The sequence below is a fragment of the Prinia subflava genome, chromosome 5 (assembly GCF_021018805.1).
Source record: "Prinia subflava isolate CZ2003 ecotype Zambia chromosome 5, Cam_Psub_1.2, whole genome shotgun sequence".
Lineage (NCBI taxonomy): Eukaryota > Metazoa > Chordata > Aves > Passeriformes > Cisticolidae > Prinia > Prinia subflava.
Genome location: NC_086251.1, coordinates 27,400,891 through 27,419,383, shown reverse-complemented (window position 1 = coordinate 27,419,383; position 18,493 = coordinate 27,400,891). Strand labels below are relative to the sequence as shown.

Genomic DNA, 18,493 nt, shown 5'->3' with positions numbered 1-18,493 from the left:
AACTTATTAAAAGCCTTGACTTTAAATCTGGATCATTACCATTTTTCCATTGCGACTTCACTTATCCCTTAATAGCTCGGGTCAAACCAATCTATTGATGCCCTCATGGGAGGACTGAGAGATAGCTAAGGAGAGTCACTTCTACTGGGCTGCCTTGCATATTCTGGGTAAAGTGTACTCCAGTTCATAGCTGACTAACAAGGCTAGAATGTTCTATAAATTGCATTTATCTTGCAATGATAATGCATTTGTTTTAGCATCAACTTCCACAAGAGTTCATGAGGTTGAAAAATCAAACGGGTCAGTTGTATTGCTCAAACCAGCAGTTTCCATAGGTAGTGATGCTCAGTTTAATTGTTGCATGCCAAAATTAAGCTTTTTTCCTCTAGACTTCCTTCTGAGTTTTCACTGACTGCAGTGCTGTGGCTGATAATAATCTCCTGTCATTTATCCTCCCTGTGAAGGTTTTAAGTAGTGCAGAAAACATCGCGGTGGAACTGGCTACTGAGAGAGCCTGTGGCTGGCTCTCTGCCAACATTGCAGGTGAGTCTTTTTACCTTCAGCTGGTGTTCTAACCTGTGCATTGTGCTCTCTTCTGAGATCAAGGGACAGACAGGGTTAGAAAGTACTTGGTCCTACTCGTTTTTCTTTTAGTGGAAGTTATGCAGTTGCTCTGTGCCTCCTTGTTTAGGAATAATAGGAAAGATTTCTAGCCCTAAGAGCCTTCTTTGGGGATCTTTTGGGCTTGGCCCATGGTAGGGATTTTTAGTTATAGAGTCTTGTAGGATGGTGAGAGTAAATGCTGTGGGAATGTCATCTGAAGTTGTCTTAGCACTTCCAGTATATACAGACAACTGCTCTCTCAAGCCACCTTATGGCTCACATATACAGTGTGCTTCTGAAATCTCCTGTAAAACAAACACTTCTTGGACTGGGTGTATTTTCTGCAGGCTGAAGGCAAATATAGTCCTTTTATTCTGTAAGACTGCTCTGGCAACTCTCCAGAGTCTCTGAAAACCCATTTTTTCAGGAGGATGTGCCAAAAGCCTGCGGAGAAATGTCCAAGTACCATTTGCAGCCACAGGAGTTTAGTGTTTTGGATGCTGATCAAAATGTATTTTGGTAAAGGACATATGGCTTTTATGGGCACAGTGGTTGAACTGGTATGACCATTCTGAATCAGTTCTCTACTTTGGCATTGCCTTCTGGCTTAGCTACTGTGTTTGTTAAAGCCATGGAAATATTTTTATGGGAAGTGAGATGAGTTGCCAGTGGTACCTGGCAGTGATGGGTGGCTGCCTCCTACAGCTGTGGGTTAGAGCACCCTCTCCACATGAGCCTCTGCACATTAAATATAGTGAGAGATCAGAAAGAGGTCTTTTTGCCTTATTTGCTGTGGCCCTTGGAATGAGAGGCTAAGAGTGTTTGGAAGTGATTCTCCGCTTCAGTGGAGACAAAAACTGAAGCAGACAGGATTTCTCTGTTCTCTGTAGCACTCATCAAAAGGGAAGTGAAGGCAACCTTCAACAGGATGCTGAAAGTGCCAGGATTTCCCTTGCCAGGCGAGGATGCTCTGGAGTTGAGAAGGGACTGTCCTCCAGGCTGTCAGCACTGTGCTCCATTTCCCTCCCAGATCATCAATGAGATTAAGGTACACAGTGGTCACTTCCTGGCTTGCCTTTCTGTTTTTCACACTGATGTTTTTGTGGTTTGTTTTTAATGTCGTTTTGTGGGGTTTTATTTGTTTGGTTGGTTTTTTTTAAGAGAATATTCTGGTTCTGAGGAGATGGCTGTGGGGAGTGCTTAGAAAGCACGATGGAAACGTCTCAAGTTTTTTTCAACCCCTGCTATGTCAAATAAAGGATTTCTGGTAGCATGGCAGTGTGGCCTTTTTGATATGAGTAGGATAGAAACCACAGTGCAGACACCATGGTATTGTGTACAATTTTGCAATCATTTGACCTATGTACCCCATAAGGAAAAGAAAACACCACTTTTTTTACCATTATGTATTCTGCCTATGTTTTTGCAGCTGCTTGTCTGCTTGATGGACAAGCAGTGCTGGTTGTCACTGTCATTGCTTTCCCAGCAACCGTGTGAAAATGAGTTCACATCCTTTAATGCTTTCTTGCTTGTACTAAAATAAAAAAAAGGAGGATAAGTTGTGTCAGGACACCTCTGCATTGGCACTGAAGCTTCCCTGATAATATAATGGATTTCTGTAGCACTTCTCTCCTGTACTTGCTTGCTGTGCTGTCAAATTTACCTAGAGCTTTCAGTGCTAGTACTTTTGTTGCCATCATTGAATTTTACTTTGTAATATTAGTGTGAGCTGTGTTAGAAAATGAGATCTTGGTACAGTTGTGAAAAATCAGCTTTAACCTTTCTTATGAAATGTATATACCAACTTAGGTTCTGGTTTTAATGAGGACCCAAGAACTATTTATGAACTGCTCTGTCACAGGTCCAAGGATGCATTTGTGGAAGAAAAGGATATCAATGTGTGTGTTACTGTTTTCTTTCTCATCAAGGATGTGCTCTGTGTTGCTGTGGGCCCACGGGAGGAGGGGGAAGTGGTTGACTGCATGTGGCTGGAGTGCTTACTGGGAAGGCTGAGTCAGACACTTCGATGCAGAAAGGTAAAAGATGTAAAAAAGCAACAAAAAACCCCTTTGAATCACTTTGGGCTGTCTTGATACCTGTAAACATTTTAGTTTGCCTTGCCTCACAGTTGAGTCAGTTGAGGGGTTTTTATTTGAGCTCAAATGTGGCAATGTTGCAGTGCATTTTTTTATACTGTGTAGATCTGCTTGTTACTTCAGTTTGCCTTTCGTGAACCCCCTTTTCATATACGACCTTTTTGTCTTTCATATACGACCTTTTTGTCTTTCATATACGACCTTTTTGTCTTTCAGTCTTTAGTGGTCTCCTCAATACAGCTCTGTAAATTGCCTGCTCTTCTCAGATTTTTTTATCCTGTTTTATCCAGTCTGCTGTATGGAGGAAAAAATGACTTTTTTTGTGTTTTGCAGTTCATGTGTCCCACATCAGAACAGCAGCTGGCCAAGTGCACGGTTGAGTTGGCGTCTTTGCTGGGTAAGTGACTTGCAATTTAAGACTGAAATCTGTTATTACAGTTCTCTTAGATCCTTGAGGTCAGAGATTTAAGTATTTACAGCTCATGGCTATTTGATTCTTTTTGATGTCACTCATTCTGCGGATCTTTTTCTGTCAGTTTGGGTGGCTGCTCTTATTCCCTCTTACATTCTGCAAAACAGAATTGTACAGTGACTAAACATCCCTCTGATCTGTTTCACATCTGCTGTTTTTTATGTATTGACACCTTCAGTTAAATATGGGGTATATTTTCCAGTATTTCTGCCTCTGAAAAATTGTGGTTGAGTTTGGGCTTCTTTTCCTAAAAGTAAGGACCTTTTCCATTAATTCATGTTTCTTATGGGTTTTTTATGGAAAGAAAGGAAGTAACTTGTTTTCTGTGTATTGTGACTCCTGTGAACATTTTCAGTTTGGTTTTTTCTCGTGCTCTGATATGTAAATACCATTTTTCTCTGAGCAGGAGCTTGTGATCTCAACACAGCTATTTTCTTCATGGGCAGCCTTCTAATTTGGTGGGTTTAGAACCAGCTTTAGAACTTTTATACATAATTTGGTTTTTTTAGGAAGCAGTTCACATCTGAATATTGTGAAATTTATTCTGGGGGCAGCAGTGTCAACCTGTCCCATTCCATTAGACTGTACCAAGGAAGAGCTGGTATCTTACTTCTGTTTATGTTCATCTGCAGTTAAGCACGTTTCACTTTACTTTCACTTGTATAAAATCTGCCTTATAGTCTAAACCATGGACAACTGTTCAGTTTGTCTGGAGGCTTAAATGTTAAACCGTGTTACTCTTCTCTCCTTTGCAGTAACACCTAGATTCTCTTTGACTAAATATTAGGCTGACTTTCAAGACTTGGGGCTATATTCCAACCAGTTGGTGTTGTCTGAGGAATATAAATCTCTTCCTGTGTCATACTGTCTGTGTAGTTTCAAAGCTCACAATTTTGCATATTTCCAGACTCCAGTCCTCTTAGGCTCACTGGTTTGTACTCCCTAAGTGTGCTGCTGAACCAAGACAATGAGTACAAAAGGAAATAATACAGCTGTAGGAGTTCATTTTTCATCCTTTCTTAGTTTCAGGTCGTGTTCCTCTGAGTCCTGGGATCAAATCCCCAGAGAAGAGCCCTGAGAGTCTGCGTGTAAAGAACAATCCCACTTGTGGCCTCCTGAAACTGCTGTTCTCCATCTGGAGGGAGGACTTTGGCACGCCTGTGCCTGTGCAGCTGATCTTCAGCAGGAAGAACGTGGGGTACCTTGCAGAAGCTCAGCAGCGGGAGGTGAGGGAATTCCCGCGCCTGGAGCGGGCTGGCGCTGCTGCAGGAGCTCTGCCGGCCCGCGGGGCTCACTGGGGAGGCCAGCGGGGTGTGGCTGCTGCTGGCGGCCCCTGTTTCTGTGGGGAGGGACAGAGGGATGAGTACAGCTCCTCAGGGGTTGCTGCTGCTGCCTGGGGGGCTCTCGGGAAGGTTTTGGCTGGGGGGCAATGGCAAAATGGCCCATTTGGCCTGGGATATTGCAAGGGCTGGACACACGTGGCTGTCAATGGTTGCATTCTTGTCTTTCATCAGCTTGCTTTTCTGCATGTGTGTTGGTGTTACAAGCACCCCAACAGAAGCTGAAAATCACCCTATTTAGTTGCAGGCTAAACCCAGGTTATTTCAGAAGTCAAAGAAATAATTTTTCACGCTGTTCTTGATCAGGCAGGAATTAAGTTCTTGGTGTGTTTATAAACTGAGTGTTTTGGGACTTTATGGTAGGATACAATCAATGTATGAACTAAAAGGAATTCTGTTCATTCATTTTGGGTGTTACTCTTGTCCTCATTGTCACAAGCAGATAGATAATGCACTTGCTCCTTTTCTTCGAGTTCTGATCCAAAAAGAAGTGTGAATTATATATGGATAAAGAAACAAGCACACAATCCATTTATTTTTGAGTTGTTGATATTTTCTTTTCTTGTGCAGTGGGATTTGTTCCTCTTCTTGCTTCATGGTCTTATAGAACATGAACTAATGAGAACTAGTGAAATCCAGAGTTGCCTGCATAGCCTTGAAGAGCTCCCTTGGCCCTCAGTAAGTAATTAGATGTGCATGAACAATAAGCGAAATAAAAAGTAAAGCTGTAGAAACAGACAATCCTTGTATTTCTATTTCATATAAATAAGGCCCATAACCTTCCCGTCTGTTGTTCCTGCTTATTGCAAAGGAAGGACTGGTTTCCAACAAGCTTGTTTCTGTTGCTAGTGTTTGGCTGAAAGCTGTGCTTGTGTGAATCCAACATTGCCCATGCAGTGGAAACATTTCCAAGAGAATTGTGAACCAGTTTGGGGACCAGCTGGCTGAGTTACCAGCTCTCAGTTCCAGCGTGAGTGTGCTTGCTGCGTCTGGCTGAGAATGGCGTGTTGGGAAGGGGCTTAACTGAGCAGCCCTGCACTTGGATCCCTGTGCCTCCTACCACCAGAGTGTCAGAGCAGCTGGAATGTTCTAGAGGAGTCTCACTGTTCTGGCCACAATCAAAATGTAGGAATCCACCCAAACGCCTCGCTTAAAACGGGCAGTATGCCAAGGCTGGTGAGCACTTGCACGTTGGAGCAGTTTTAACCATTTAAATTGTGGCAGCAATCTTGTCTGAGAAGGGTGTAGGGATCAGAGGGGAGACTGAGCATGTCTGCAGGCATTCAGCATTGCAGTCAACTCTGTAGTTCACCTAGGTTTTTGCACTGGAAAACCATCAACATATTTAACCTTGCAAAGTTCTTTATGGAAAAAAGGAAGGAAGCCTCTTTTGTTTACATTCTCTGGTTTGTATCTGTTTGTTACAGGATTTTGTAAAAGACCTGAAAAGGCTGTCCCGAGTATTTGTATCAGAACATCAGACAGAGGAGCCCAGGACTAACCCTTGTGAGTTGACCAGACAATCTGTAGCTACTGTGACCACACAAAGTTAGCAGAGGTGGACTCTGTGGACAAAAATTATTAATGAAGATGCAAATGGAATTTTCAGTGTTTCTGAAAGGACTGGGAGCTCTTTGCTGGGAGCACACTGAAGATAAGAGGTCACTGTGCAAAACCTGCACTGGGCTTTCTGTCATGGACATTTTGCTGTCATGACTCCGCTGAAGGATTTACATCAGCAAATCGATCTTCAAGTCAAATGTCTTTTAAGCACCTTGATTTTATCTCAGAGCAGCTGTTCTTTGGACTCAGAGATGCTTTTTGCATTTGTGCAGCAACAGGCTGTGATCAAACCCAGAAATCAACTCAAGTTACTTTGTGATCAGAGAGATGGTTTCTTGGTGGCTGTATCTGAACTCAATGTGACTTCTCATTTTGTCTTCTAACAAACCCTCTACGGTCAGGGGAAGGAAGAGGTGAACCTATATGACACAGAGATGTGCCTATATTTATTTTTCATTGTAAGCTCAGTGTCAAAGTTTGATTTTAATTTTTTAAGGCTAATTTTAAAAGTTAAACCATATTAAATAAATCCACTAGACCACTGATGGCATTATTCCTAAAGGATGTACATGCTTAAGTGTTTTCCATGTCTTGTTGGAAACAGAACTTGTAATTTCCCAGGGCTTTTGATAGAAATAAGGTATAAAATATCTGTTTATATTTTTTACTGAAAACAGTATTTTTAAGACACTTTTATAGTTGTGAACATAAATGACATCTAGCTGCTATTCACTGGGTTTTTTTATAATTTTTCTTGCCTTGAGCTTGGGTTTTATCAGTCAGGAAGTGCTGCAGCAAGAGAAATTCAGCCTGGAAGAGCACACAAAGTAGTGAAGAAGCACTATGATGTTCCCTGGAGAGTGGGTTTTGAAAGGGGCCTGTTTCATAAAGGACAGAGGGCATTTTCTGTCCTTACAGACAGATTGTCACCAAGAGTGTGACATCTTGTTCACTTCCTTCTCCCCAAGTATTTCCTTGAGCTGCAGTTTGGGGCAGGGGCTGCTGCTTAGTAGCCGAATATGATTAGGTGCTCATCAGCTGTCTCAGGGGATTTCCTCCCCCTGCCCCAAAGCAATGAGGACATTATTTCCTTTTGTCTAGGAGCGTCCTGTTAGTGTAGGTTTTTCTAGAAAGCAAGTTCCCTGTTATTTAACAACAGCCTCTGAACAAGGTGAAGCCCAGGGCTGTTTAGCTTGCTAATGAGCTAATCTCTTCCCTTTTTAAGGTGAGAAAAGGTAACGTCTTGGGGTCAGTGATTCAAGAAAAACTACAGACAGGACTCATTAGGTAGAACTGTGGCTTCTGGTAAAATATGTAATACAGAAGGAGAAATCATAGAGGCACATTAGTGTCTGAACTATATTGTAATTTTTCTTGTCTTGTTTGCTGAGCATTGTATTGAAAGAGTTGGCAGGCTCTGCCTTCATTCCTCTTTTTAGGGACTTTCTGATGTGAATAAAAGAGTCCCCAAAAGTAGGCATGCTGCAATACAAATACAAATGGAGCAATTCAATCAGAATTCAATGCAGATCTCATTTGAAATTCTTGTCATAATAAACATTATTAAATATTTTGCCTTGTGTTCAAGCTGTCAGTATAGAACCTCTTGGTACTAGGCTGGAGAACAAAATGGGTACCTTGCCACAAACTATGGGGCAGAGAAAGTGCAGTACAGACCTCCTGTCTGGCCTGTTGAGCGTCTGTTGAAATAGAAATCTACTTTGGGATATAAGGGAGGGCAGGGTGGTGAAAGGGGAAGGAGCTGGAGTCCGTAAGAGTTAAAAAAAAGGTGCTCCTGATTCTGGCATGGATTTTATTTGGGTATCATGAAACTGTTTGCATAGATACCATAGCCACAACCACTTTCATGAAGTCAGTGTACTGAACTTATCCTTCTCTAATACATCTTAGTAAGTTTTTATTTAAAAGGTGACCAAGTCCCAGGAGCAGTTTCCAGCATCCAGAGGACACAGTTGAGCCCTATGGGGCAGGAGACACTTCTGCAGTAGGACCCAGCAGGTGAGAAACTTTATTTCTGTTCTTGTGACTTAGTGCAGTGATGCAGGTTCCTGGGCATGCCACGGCCCCCAGCCATGTCTGCTCTGTAAAAGCAGACTCCCCACTCTTGTGTACAGGGCACAGGGGCAGTTGTGGAGCACGGGGTTGCTGCCTGTGGACACTTGGGACCACACGTGAGGACAGGACCCTGCAGCCCCCCGGGTGGTGGCCCAGCCTCAGCATTGTCCCTTGGGCATTGTCCCTCTGTCCTGGCACTGCTGCTGCTGCCAGGGGTGCTGCAGGCTGGAGAGCAGCAGCTCACTGAAAGACAGCTCTGAGAGCCTGGCCTTTCTTCTGCCAGTCTTTCTTATTGCAAACTCACAGGTCTCAAAAAAGAATTGGGAAAAATGGTGTTATATTAACTTCCTTCTAAATGTGCTGATCTGGAGAGTTGCGTAACAGGACTTGGGAAGAAGTTCCCCTTAACTGACTTTTTTTTTTTTAAATAACCAAACAAAACCCCCTTTTCCACTGTCATGGAACCCAAATCTAAGCAGTGACTGGCTTCTTGATTCTAATGCCAAAAGATGATATTCCATGCCCATTCCTCAGCAGGTAAGTAGGAGACCTATGTCTGTTAGCACAAACTTGCCTTTGTGTTTTTCTCTCCTGCAGAGTTCCATAGATGGGTATCTTAGCTGGAGCAAAATAAGTTGGGGCACATTTTCTTGTGTAGAAAATACCATTTATTGTGGATATGAAAATAGCAACCTTGATTTAGGAGCAGAGATGCAACCCTAGGTGGTACAATACAATTGGTTTGATCATCTGCTGCTCAGCAGTAACTTACAGGAAGCTGGTTTTTGCCTGTTATAGATTACCCAATTTGATATCTGCTGGGCCTTTGTTTCTTCCTTCCAAACAAACCAATGCCATACATCAGCAAGTACCATAAAATTTTGTATTTGCAAAAGAAAACATTCATATAAATAGGCTTTTTAGTATCAATTGAAGATTATATTAAAAAAAAGTTACATTAATTCAATACTGATAAAAATAAAACTTAGCTTTGATAGCATATAAAAACGCTTCAAACCAAGCATATATAAATAACTTAATTTGTAAACATAGAAAAAAAGTATATATAAAAATAAACATCTGCTGCACTGTACAATAAGACACTATCCTTCGTAGGCACTGGCATCGTTGATCAACAGGAATCCCCCGAGATGTTTTTCCTACAAAAACTGCTTTATCACTAGTGCCGTGTCCAAAATAAAAGGGAAAAAGGGAAAGTACTGAGCAAATTTGTAGTGGGTTGTATGAAGACCTCTCCCACCTCTGGAAAGCTATGGAAGCAGCACTGGGGACAGAGCCAATATTCCATGCTGCTGCTTCTGCTCATTTTTTCTGGGGCTTTACTGTACTGCCTTGTTTGCTCTTCCTACTGGGTTTCCACTGAAGGGAGGGCCTTGACACGCTACATATCTGGAACTCCATCATTCTGCTCAGTTGCTGAAAACTCTCTGACAGGTTACCCATTCTTCCTTGAGGGCCATATGTAAGATGTGTGATGGTCAAAGTGAACCACACTGTGACTCAAGGCTTTTTTAGCAAAAGGCTGTGCCTCACCAAAAAAAGAACACTAATATTTTGGTGTTAAGATTGTAACCACCACTAGCTAAAGATGAAGCAAAGCAAATTTGTAAGAGAAAGGGTTTTTTATCCTCCCTGATCTAGTTTGAGGAGGAAGCCTTGGGCTGGTATGTATCACAACTGCTATTTCCTTACGTATCAATTTAAAATAGCTATTGTCCTTTCATTTAAAACTCACTATATTAGTAACAGAAAGTAACAGAATTTGAGAGCCAAAATTGCACCTGTGCAAAGACAGAGTAAAAGTAGATCTTGAGATCTTGACTCTTGAACTCAAAGGTGGGAAGTGCAGCTAACTTCACCGTGTGCTGGGGAAACGCACCAGGTACTGAAAGTAACTCTGTTAAAGTAGCAGGCACTGACTGCAGCAGGGTGGATGCTTGAGTACACATTTCTCACTTGGCAAATTCAAAGTGCAAGAGCTTCTTGAACAAAGTGGGCTTTTCTGAGCTAATGAAAGCATTACATAACAGCTTTTATTGCTTATATAAAGTGATTCTGTACTATTGTGCTGAAGAATCAAATGAAGTTATTTGGATATTTGAGGTGATTGTGGTTTTGTTTAAATTTAGGAATATGTGAACCAGCTAGGGATTGTATTGAACAACCATGTAAAGCCTGACAGCAGGAATGTTGGACTGACTGCCACAGAAGTCCCATGAGGTAACTGAGTGGGAAGAGTCTGTATTTGCTGCAGTGAGACAGCTGGTCACATTGCGAACAAAGAAATGTAAGACTATGACCAGGCTGTATTTTCAGCACCTAATGCATTTGGGTGAAAGTGTAGAAGGGCTGATGGAAAAAGCCATTACGGAAAAATGTTGGAGCTACTCTTATTTGCAGGATCTAAATTCTAGAAACAAGCTGATTACTGAGTACTAAGCTATCCATGACAGTGTCACTGTGTAGAACGGTTTGGTTTCTTTACTTCAAAGCACCTGATTCTGCAGTACAGAAAAACTGTGTCCTGAGGTATGGTGGTGTCCACTGATGCTGCATAGTGTACTGGCAATCCAAAACACCTTACACTGGCTGCAAGCAGTCAGCAAACACATGAAAAAATCTATCTGGGGTGTAGGATGACTAGTGAATATTGTGCTGCTTTAACTTCCCTCTTCAAGGGGAAGGGAACAGGCAGCCAGCTAAGATTAATGATTTATCTACACAGTCAGGAATTCTGCATTTGGTGCTCATCTCAGCATTAGAAAGTGGCTTTGCAGCTCTGCTCAAGAGCTTGTAAAAGGTCTCAAGCTCTACAGATACTGCTTCCAGCCTAAACCTACTTAAGGAAAGAAGTTGATCTCTGAAGCTGCTTGGAAACAGGAGTTAAGTAATACACTCTTAAGATTCTGGCTATTGTAAAGCAAAGTCTCTTCCTCTGCTCTTTATAGAGCAGCACACCTTTCTTCTCTTCCATGGAGGTTTTCCACTTATGTTTCCAGGAGGAGAGGTTCCCCACTAAACTTGTTGTTCCTTATAAGCGGTGTTGGCTGAAACAAATGATCCTTGTCTCTAACTGTACTTCCATGCAGTCCAGCAGTAGCAGCCAGGCTCTGAGGCGAGGCTTGGTGGAGGCAGCGTTTCCAGGACGCTGTCTGCCCCCTGTGTGTCCCTGTGGGGGCTCTGCAGTGCCCGCTGTGCTGCAGCCCTAGGCGCTGAGCAGGTGAGCCAGGCGGGCGATGAGCAGCGGCTGCCGCTTTGCCAGGGAGCTCAGGAGCCTGGCGGGGATGGCCGGGGCGCCCAGGTCCACCTGCAGGGATCACAGCACAGGCTGCAGTTAGGGTTGGTACCTGCCTTAGACAGACCGTGCTCCAGTCTGGAACAGCTCTGATGTAACGAGGCTGTGTTAGGCACAGCAGTTAGCAGCCAAATGCCATCCTTACTGTGTGCTTTGTATCTTTTTCTTCCCAATACTCCACAGACCTTCAAAACTGCTATTGGATGTTGCTTCTAGCAGGTATGACCCACATTGCATTTGAGTTTGAGCTTGGATTAAAGTTTACTAGTTTGAGACACACAGTGTTACTGAAAATGTATATGCATACCCTAAAGCGCAATATAAAATGCATATAAATTTTTTAAATTCATATATACATTTCACCTGTGCATTGTAAAATGCATGTGCTAATTAATGATATTTTTAAAAATGTATCTTTAAGTTTTAAATAGATGATTTTAAAGGACTAAAGGCATTTATCTCTACATAAGCATTTAAACAAATTTTACACAGTAAGGCATGCTCTTCTGGACATTTTTAAATATCAGTACCCCTGTCTCAAAGAGAGCTTACTTTTCAAATGAGTCTAAAAATGGATTCTAAGATTATAATTTTCTTATTCTTAACTGGAATCCTAATCTTGACTTCTCTTTTGTATCTATTAAGTGTGAAGAATTAATGACTTTGGGTAAAAAAATGCACCAAGTATTTTCAGGGATTCTGAAAATAGTATAAACCAAAGTGGACTTCCTGTGTCCACAGCAAGGGAAAAACACAAATGAGACTCCCCCTATTGAATGAATACAACACATACTAAAATTGTTAATAAACCTTTACAGAAGAACTTGATATCTGAGGAAGCAGCATTGAATGCTGTAAAATCTTGGGAGCATGAGCTTAAACACAATCCTAATAAGAGTCTCTGCACTGAGAAGTTTGAAAGAGGTGACGTTGTGGTCACTTCATAAGGTTCATGGAGCATTAGCATAAGGGTTGTATTTTTGTTGCTTAGCAGCTCTGAAGTGTTCTGCTGTGTACCAGCTTCACAGTTGGACATACAGCATAATCCTTACCTGTGCCATGTAAATGACTCTGGTGATCTCTCTTCCATTCACTATGTCAGGTTCCAGTATCCAAGCACTTGGCAAAATCTCCCCTCTCACTGCTTCTTTACAAGGGTGAGGCATGGATGCATCATAGACAGACTGAATCGCCAGGACAGACAAGTTCTCCTGCACATGACAAGGTGTAAAGATGACAATTGGAAAAATTTTATGCGTATAGCAAAGTTTTCTTTGTTTGCCATGATGCGTATTTCTCACATTACTTCTTAAAAGGGTAGTAATTTTTCATGTTATCTATTAAATATATTTTTGTCAAAATCCTGTGTGTTTGCAGCCAGAATATACTGTGTGACACTTGTGTTACTGTGTGATGGGCCTTGGCTGGCAATTGTCATTCACAAGAGGGTTTTACACATAATTCACTCGTGTGATACTGGAATGGCTTTCCTTTCTGCTACACTGGCACTTCTGCAGATAGGAAGATTGACTTCTTTCTCTCCTTTAATCCTTAAACCAGAATATCAGAACAACTCCTCCTCTGCTGCAGACAGAATGTTCACTTTACCTCTTTGGCTTCTACAGTAATGCAGCAGAAATCCCGGGGCTGCTTTAGGTAACATAGGGAGGTATCAGTCATTAAATATACTGGGAAAAAAATAAGAAAGAGGAATTAGACTTTGACAACTTCAACTTGTTACAATTTTCCCTGCCCCTTACATGCAGATACATATTTTATTTTGACTTGCTGTCTGGGAGCAGAGCTCTGGTTCATATGCTATAATATATCATTTAAAATGCTTTTAAAAGACACTTCAGGTTTATCTTTACTTTCAAATCAGCGTCTCTAGCTGCACTTCTCAGCAAGATGTGTTTAATATTGGCCTTGGAACAGTCTTGCACAGCTGAAGCTCCCATATTAAATAATGAAATTGTTTATTTACACTTGAAGAAATGGAACAGGAGCCTTTAACTTTCTTCCTTGCTGCTGGTGCTAGTGATTGTCATCTGCTGTGTGTGAGGTACTCACCCAGGTGAATGTGGCTGGTTACCTTCTTGTGTATTCGAGCTGTATTGATGGAGCTGTCGTAGAGATGCCTTTTGCCAGGATCTCTCACCAGGCCCCACACATGGGGAAGAGGTCTTTCTATCACTCCTGCTCCCAGAAATCCATGCCTTGTTGCTGAAGGGAAGACTTTGTAGTACACCTGCACCTCTTTTTCTGTACACTGATATCTGTGAGAGGCAAACAAAAAGCATTTGCCCACGAAAGGGCCAGGTACAGAGAAAGGCCTCCCCTACACAGACCTGCCATGAACTTACTTCCACCCAGCTGCTGCTTGGCACGTGTAGAGGTTCCTCAGGTTGTGAGAGCATGCTGCCATTACCTGAAAACAATAACAAATGATACCAGCTTCACTCAAACATTCCAGCTAACACCCCACACTCTCCTGCACCCCATGGCTGCAGCCTGGCTCATTTTTACCCATCCTTCAAAACTATTCGTGTTTGTGTTTGTACCTGACAAATAGGTAACTGTGATGTAGAACAAGACTTGTCCCACCCATTTTTGCTACAGCTTCCAGGAGGAATAAGTGAAAATTTTGTTTTTACTTACCTCAGTGGTAGCATTAGCCAAGATATGTTTGGATAAATCTTGGTATCCTTTTGTTGAAGAGGAGTTCACAGAAATAGTTAATCCATGAGTAAACCTACAGCTGGTGCCACTTGGAGGAAGAGGTGGTTGAATTCTGCTGGCTTCTGCAGGAAATAAAAAAGCCAAAGAGGAAATAAAAAAATTAAAATGTAACCCCACCACTATTCTTAAATTGTAGGGACTTAAGCCCTCCACTGGAGCCCCCACTCCATTTGATCCTAATGAAGGAGTGATAACATTCCTTGCCTAGACATTTTGATTGTTGGTAATTACACTGTAGTTATATCTTGTGGTACTGAAGTTTTAATGATTATTGCCTCATGTAAGAAAATAAAATAAGGAAAAATAACTCTTGAGGCTAAAAATAAGGATTTGCTTGTGCAAGTCTATACTCATTGCAGATTTGGGCCCCACACCCCTTGCTTCCTTCCTTCATTCAAAATATGATCCGCATATTATCTCAAAAAGCTGTTCTTTGATGTTACCACGTCAAAAGACCAACTTCAGTGGAAGCAAGTCACCGTTTAATTGTTGTGACAGGTAGAAGAATTCTAAAAGAATGGCCTCATAAAATCAGTCCTGCTCTATTAAATTAATAGCTAGCCTGTCATCTCTTCTAAGTGGTTAAGCAATTTGCAAGTTCCCATGCCAAACAATCTTGGTGTGAAAGGTTCCTTAGCACAACAATCTGTTCTTGGGTTGAAAAATAAGTGCATCTGTGCATCTCATGGAACAACAAGATCTGTTCCAGGAGAACCCATGAAGGAAAAATGTAAACAACCTGAATCTTAGCTCGTACACACAAATCACCTTCTGACCAAAAAATGAAGTAGTAGAAAACTACCAGCCAATAGGTGCTGCACACGAGGTGTGTGAAAACTATAAAGTAAGTGATGTGAATGAAGAATTGGCTTTTCCTGCATGAAGAAAATGGAGTCTCAGTAACTTATTACAATATTTAATATTTAAATAATTTTTAAGCAAGTTCTGTCTACTGGTTGGTGGTATTTTTCTGAAGTCATGTAAAGGTAGGGACATCCTTGCAATACCCAGATTCAAATTAGATTTTGATTTGCATAAATGACAAATCTCATTAGGGATACAGCTCAAAAGAAGCAAATGTATGTTTTACTTACCAAATGTTGAATCCTTATGCAATTGCTCTAGTGAATAAAGCTGACTGTTTCTAACAGCTGAGCGACCTCGTGTATCTCTTGAAACCAAAGTATTTCCAGAAGAAACCTGATTTAAGAAAGTGCAGAAGTGGGAGCATTCATTTGAAGTGGGAAAAATAAACGGTGTTATGTAGGCAGTGGAATATTAGTAGTAAATATGGCTTACAAGGTTGGAAGCTTCTCTTTATCATGAGGCAACCCCTTTGTCTTTCCCCTAGTTATGAAATGATACTTTGACTTGGGAAAATTAGCAAAACAAGTGTAAGGAACCAGCATGGGTGCATACTTCAAAAGTGACTTCAGCAAAGTCCCTTTTCACACATGGAAACTCTTAAGTCAATGCATGTATCATTAAGGGAGGCACACAGAATATCAGGTGCTATCAGATTTGTCACAAGAAAAGGCTTACTGTTTCTAAAACACTTGACAGATCTCTGATGGTTACCTAGGCAGTAGTAACTATCTGATTTTTTATCCACGAACTTAAAAAAACCCCCAAAAAACAAAAAAACAAAACAAAAACAAACAAACAAAACAACAACAACAACAAACACCAAAAAAAAACCCCACCACAAAACACCAACCAAAAAATAAGTGTCAGTGTTCTTTGCAATTACATTACAAAATGCTCCCTCATCCCATGTCACCCATCTATGTACTGGTAATGCAAACTTGTCCTGCTTCACAGCTGTGACAGAATTCAAATTATCTCAGAAACCATCTCTGTTCCTACATGAGGCCTCTGTGCTTGAGGCACCAGGAGACATCAGTCTCCCGCAGCAGCGGTTTCTCACCTGCCCTTCCTGGCTGCAGAAGTTACTTGCAGTATATGTGGCAGTGTTACTGCTGTTGTAACCAGATGTTGGGCCAGAGGAGAGGCTGAGGCTGGAGTCTGTACATAAAGTGCTTGTACTTGCAAGAGTCTTCAGTCTTGCTTCTTCCTGTAATAAGCATCACAGTATTGCAAACAAAAAACCAAAACACCATAGCACTGAAAGTTGAAAGAGGAGTCTAAAGGGATCCAGTTTCTTTCAAGAACTGTTGACACAACTTGCCATACAGAAAACATTAAATAAGCAGGTTTGTTTGAGAGCCTAGGATCATATAAACCATAGAGTGAATGACCATGTAAAACTTGGCAGTCTGGGAAAATGCAGCTTTTGCTGCTTTCTTCACATATAAGAGTTCAGACTATCAAACTAATTCTAGGATGCTTTTAAGAGGAAGAATTTTTTAAAAAGATTTCTTTTCAGTCCCCTTTGTTGCTCTTTGTCTACGTCCCAAGCCCCTGACTTAGTTTTCTGGTCAAATATAGTTGTTCAAGACAGAAGATTTTACTTTACCAATGCAACTACTCAATGCTGGAAGACCAAATAAAAATTACATACAAAGAAAATCCTGAGAACTTCAAGATTATGTATACTTTCAATCTAATGCTCACCTTCTGTAACTGAGAAAGTATTTGTTCCCGTATCCGCCTTTTTTCTTGCTCTGCTCTCTCCCTAAGTTTGTCCCTAGCTCTTGCAATTTCGGTTTTGGTTTCCTCTCGTGCCCTCTGATAGTCTCGGAGCAACAGCTCAATGTCTGAAGGGTGCTGAATGCTTCTTCTTTTTGGTTCTTGGACTCTGTAAGAATGGACAAGTAAGGGGAAACACACATAATTACTTGAAATACAATGAGAAGATCATATTTCAATTTAGCACAGGAAAACCTGCCAGAAAAGCAATTAAAACCCACCACATCAGCCTCCAAAAAGCTTCTCTTTGCTCACTAAGTGCTAAGTAGACATAAAGCTTGGAAAATTACTCAGATTGCAAGTCCAGTTTGCTACTGAGACTATTACAGTGGTTTCTAAATCAGGTCCTCATATGATGCAACGTTATGGCTTTGGCATATCACATACAGGACTGCTGTGTTGGGAAAATAACTGTCTCCTGACCACAAAGGAAGCAAAAGTAATTTAGGGAACATGGTGGAGTATTGTATTGTGCTCTTTAGGAGCGGAGCTGAAGCCTAAGCCCCAGTAAGCATCTGCTGTGGAAAAGCTGCTTGAGGAAGTTGAGGCAGATCAGTCACGCTCACACATCCTCACACGCCACAGGGCTAGCTGAGCATGGAGAAGCAAGAAGGCCCTTGCACTAGACCGGTTCCAGCCAGGTTTATTTCTACCAGCTGAAGGGAAATCCAGAGCAAAAAAGGCGGAACTTGTGCCAGGTTCGGGTTTAAGTATGAGCTTCAGCAGCCAATGACCTTGGGATGGGGTGGTACAAAGGGCAGGTAAGGTCAGTGACCCATAGGGAAAACAGGGCTGGTCATTGGGATCCCACCACCAATGGAGACACAGGGGAAAGGAAAAACCAAGGGACAAAGGCATTGGGAATGGGGGAGACCGGGGCAAGCCATCAGAGCACCACTGGGGAGCTCTTCTTTCAGGCTGGGTGGAGATTTAAAGTCTGTCCTGCCAAGGCCAAACCCTGGGAACTGAGTCAAGGGGCTGCAGGGACTCCACAGTGGAGAAAGAGAAACTGAAATTCTAAATAACGAAGTGTTGCATCAGCTTTTCTGGTATTTAAAATGAAACTGAACTCTGTAGATTTTAAGTTAGTGAAGGAGTGGTTCCTGCCAGGACAGGGTTAATTTTGCTGGGAGGGGGCATGGCCAGGACACAGAGGTTATTCTGTACCACCTCACATCATTGCTGTTGGTGGGGGGAAGGGACTCTTCTGGGGAGAAGGGGTTCATTCCAGCCAAGATGTAGCAGGAGCCGTCCCATATTGTGTGTTTTCAGGGGGCTTTCTGTTTGAATAATTTCCTTTTTTACACATTTTGTTATTAATGCTGTTGCTGTTACTGTTCTTTTTCTTATGTTATTGCTTATTGTTTCCAGCAAATTATTTTTATCTCAACCCATGATCTTTACCTTTTGTACCTCCAACTGGAGGGGGAAGGGGAAGCAGCACTGATTTTAGCAGGAGTACTAAATTGGAGAATACCATTCCTAAATTACAGCAAGGAGTAAGAAGATAGGTAGGTCTCCAATCAGTGCATACAGAATACTTGGCTGTCCCCATCCATCATACACATACAATAAATTAGGGACTTGTTATGGACTGAAAGAAAACTAGACCCAAGATTTTAATGAACGTTTTCTAAAA

The 18,493-nt window shown here is 41.8% G+C and overlaps 2 protein-coding genes across 2 annotated transcripts in view; one reads left to right on the top strand and one right to left on the bottom strand.

Annotated features, from left to right (window-relative positions):
• Positions 1-6,802, top strand: part of CDAN1 (codanin 1) — a 31,689-nt gene extending 24,887 nt beyond the window's left edge. The window contains exons 22-28 of the mRNA XM_063398619.1: positions 465-543; positions 1,494-1,651; positions 2,532-2,639; positions 3,033-3,096; positions 4,195-4,397; positions 5,082-5,189; positions 5,939-6,802. Of these exons, the coding sequence (XP_063254689.1) occupies positions 465-543; positions 1,494-1,651; positions 2,532-2,639; positions 3,033-3,096; positions 4,195-4,397; positions 5,082-5,189; positions 5,939-6,064 (846 nt within the window). The 3' untranslated portion in view covers positions 6,065-6,802. The remainder of the gene's footprint in view (positions 1-464; positions 544-1,493; positions 1,652-2,531; positions 2,640-3,032; positions 3,097-4,194; positions 4,398-5,081; positions 5,190-5,938) is intronic.
• A 1,806-nt stretch (positions 6,803-8,608) lies between these two features.
• Positions 8,609-18,493, bottom strand: part of STARD9 (StAR related lipid transfer domain containing 9) — a 101,877-nt gene continuing 91,992 nt past the window's right edge. Inside the window, exons 26-34 of the mRNA XM_063398616.1 lie at positions 16,780-16,963; positions 16,133-16,279; positions 15,300-15,405; positions 14,125-14,267; positions 13,830-13,894; positions 13,537-13,742; positions 13,075-13,154; positions 12,519-12,677; positions 8,609-11,478 (exon numbers count right to left, since the gene is read on the bottom strand). Coding sequence (XP_063254686.1) covers positions 11,377-11,478; positions 12,519-12,677; positions 13,075-13,154; positions 13,537-13,742; positions 13,830-13,894; positions 14,125-14,267; positions 15,300-15,405; positions 16,133-16,279; positions 16,780-16,963 — 1,192 coding nt within the window. The 3' untranslated portion in view covers positions 8,609-11,376. The remainder of the gene's footprint in view (positions 11,479-12,518; positions 12,678-13,074; positions 13,155-13,536; positions 13,743-13,829; positions 13,895-14,124; positions 14,268-15,299; positions 15,406-16,132; positions 16,280-16,779; positions 16,964-18,493) is intronic.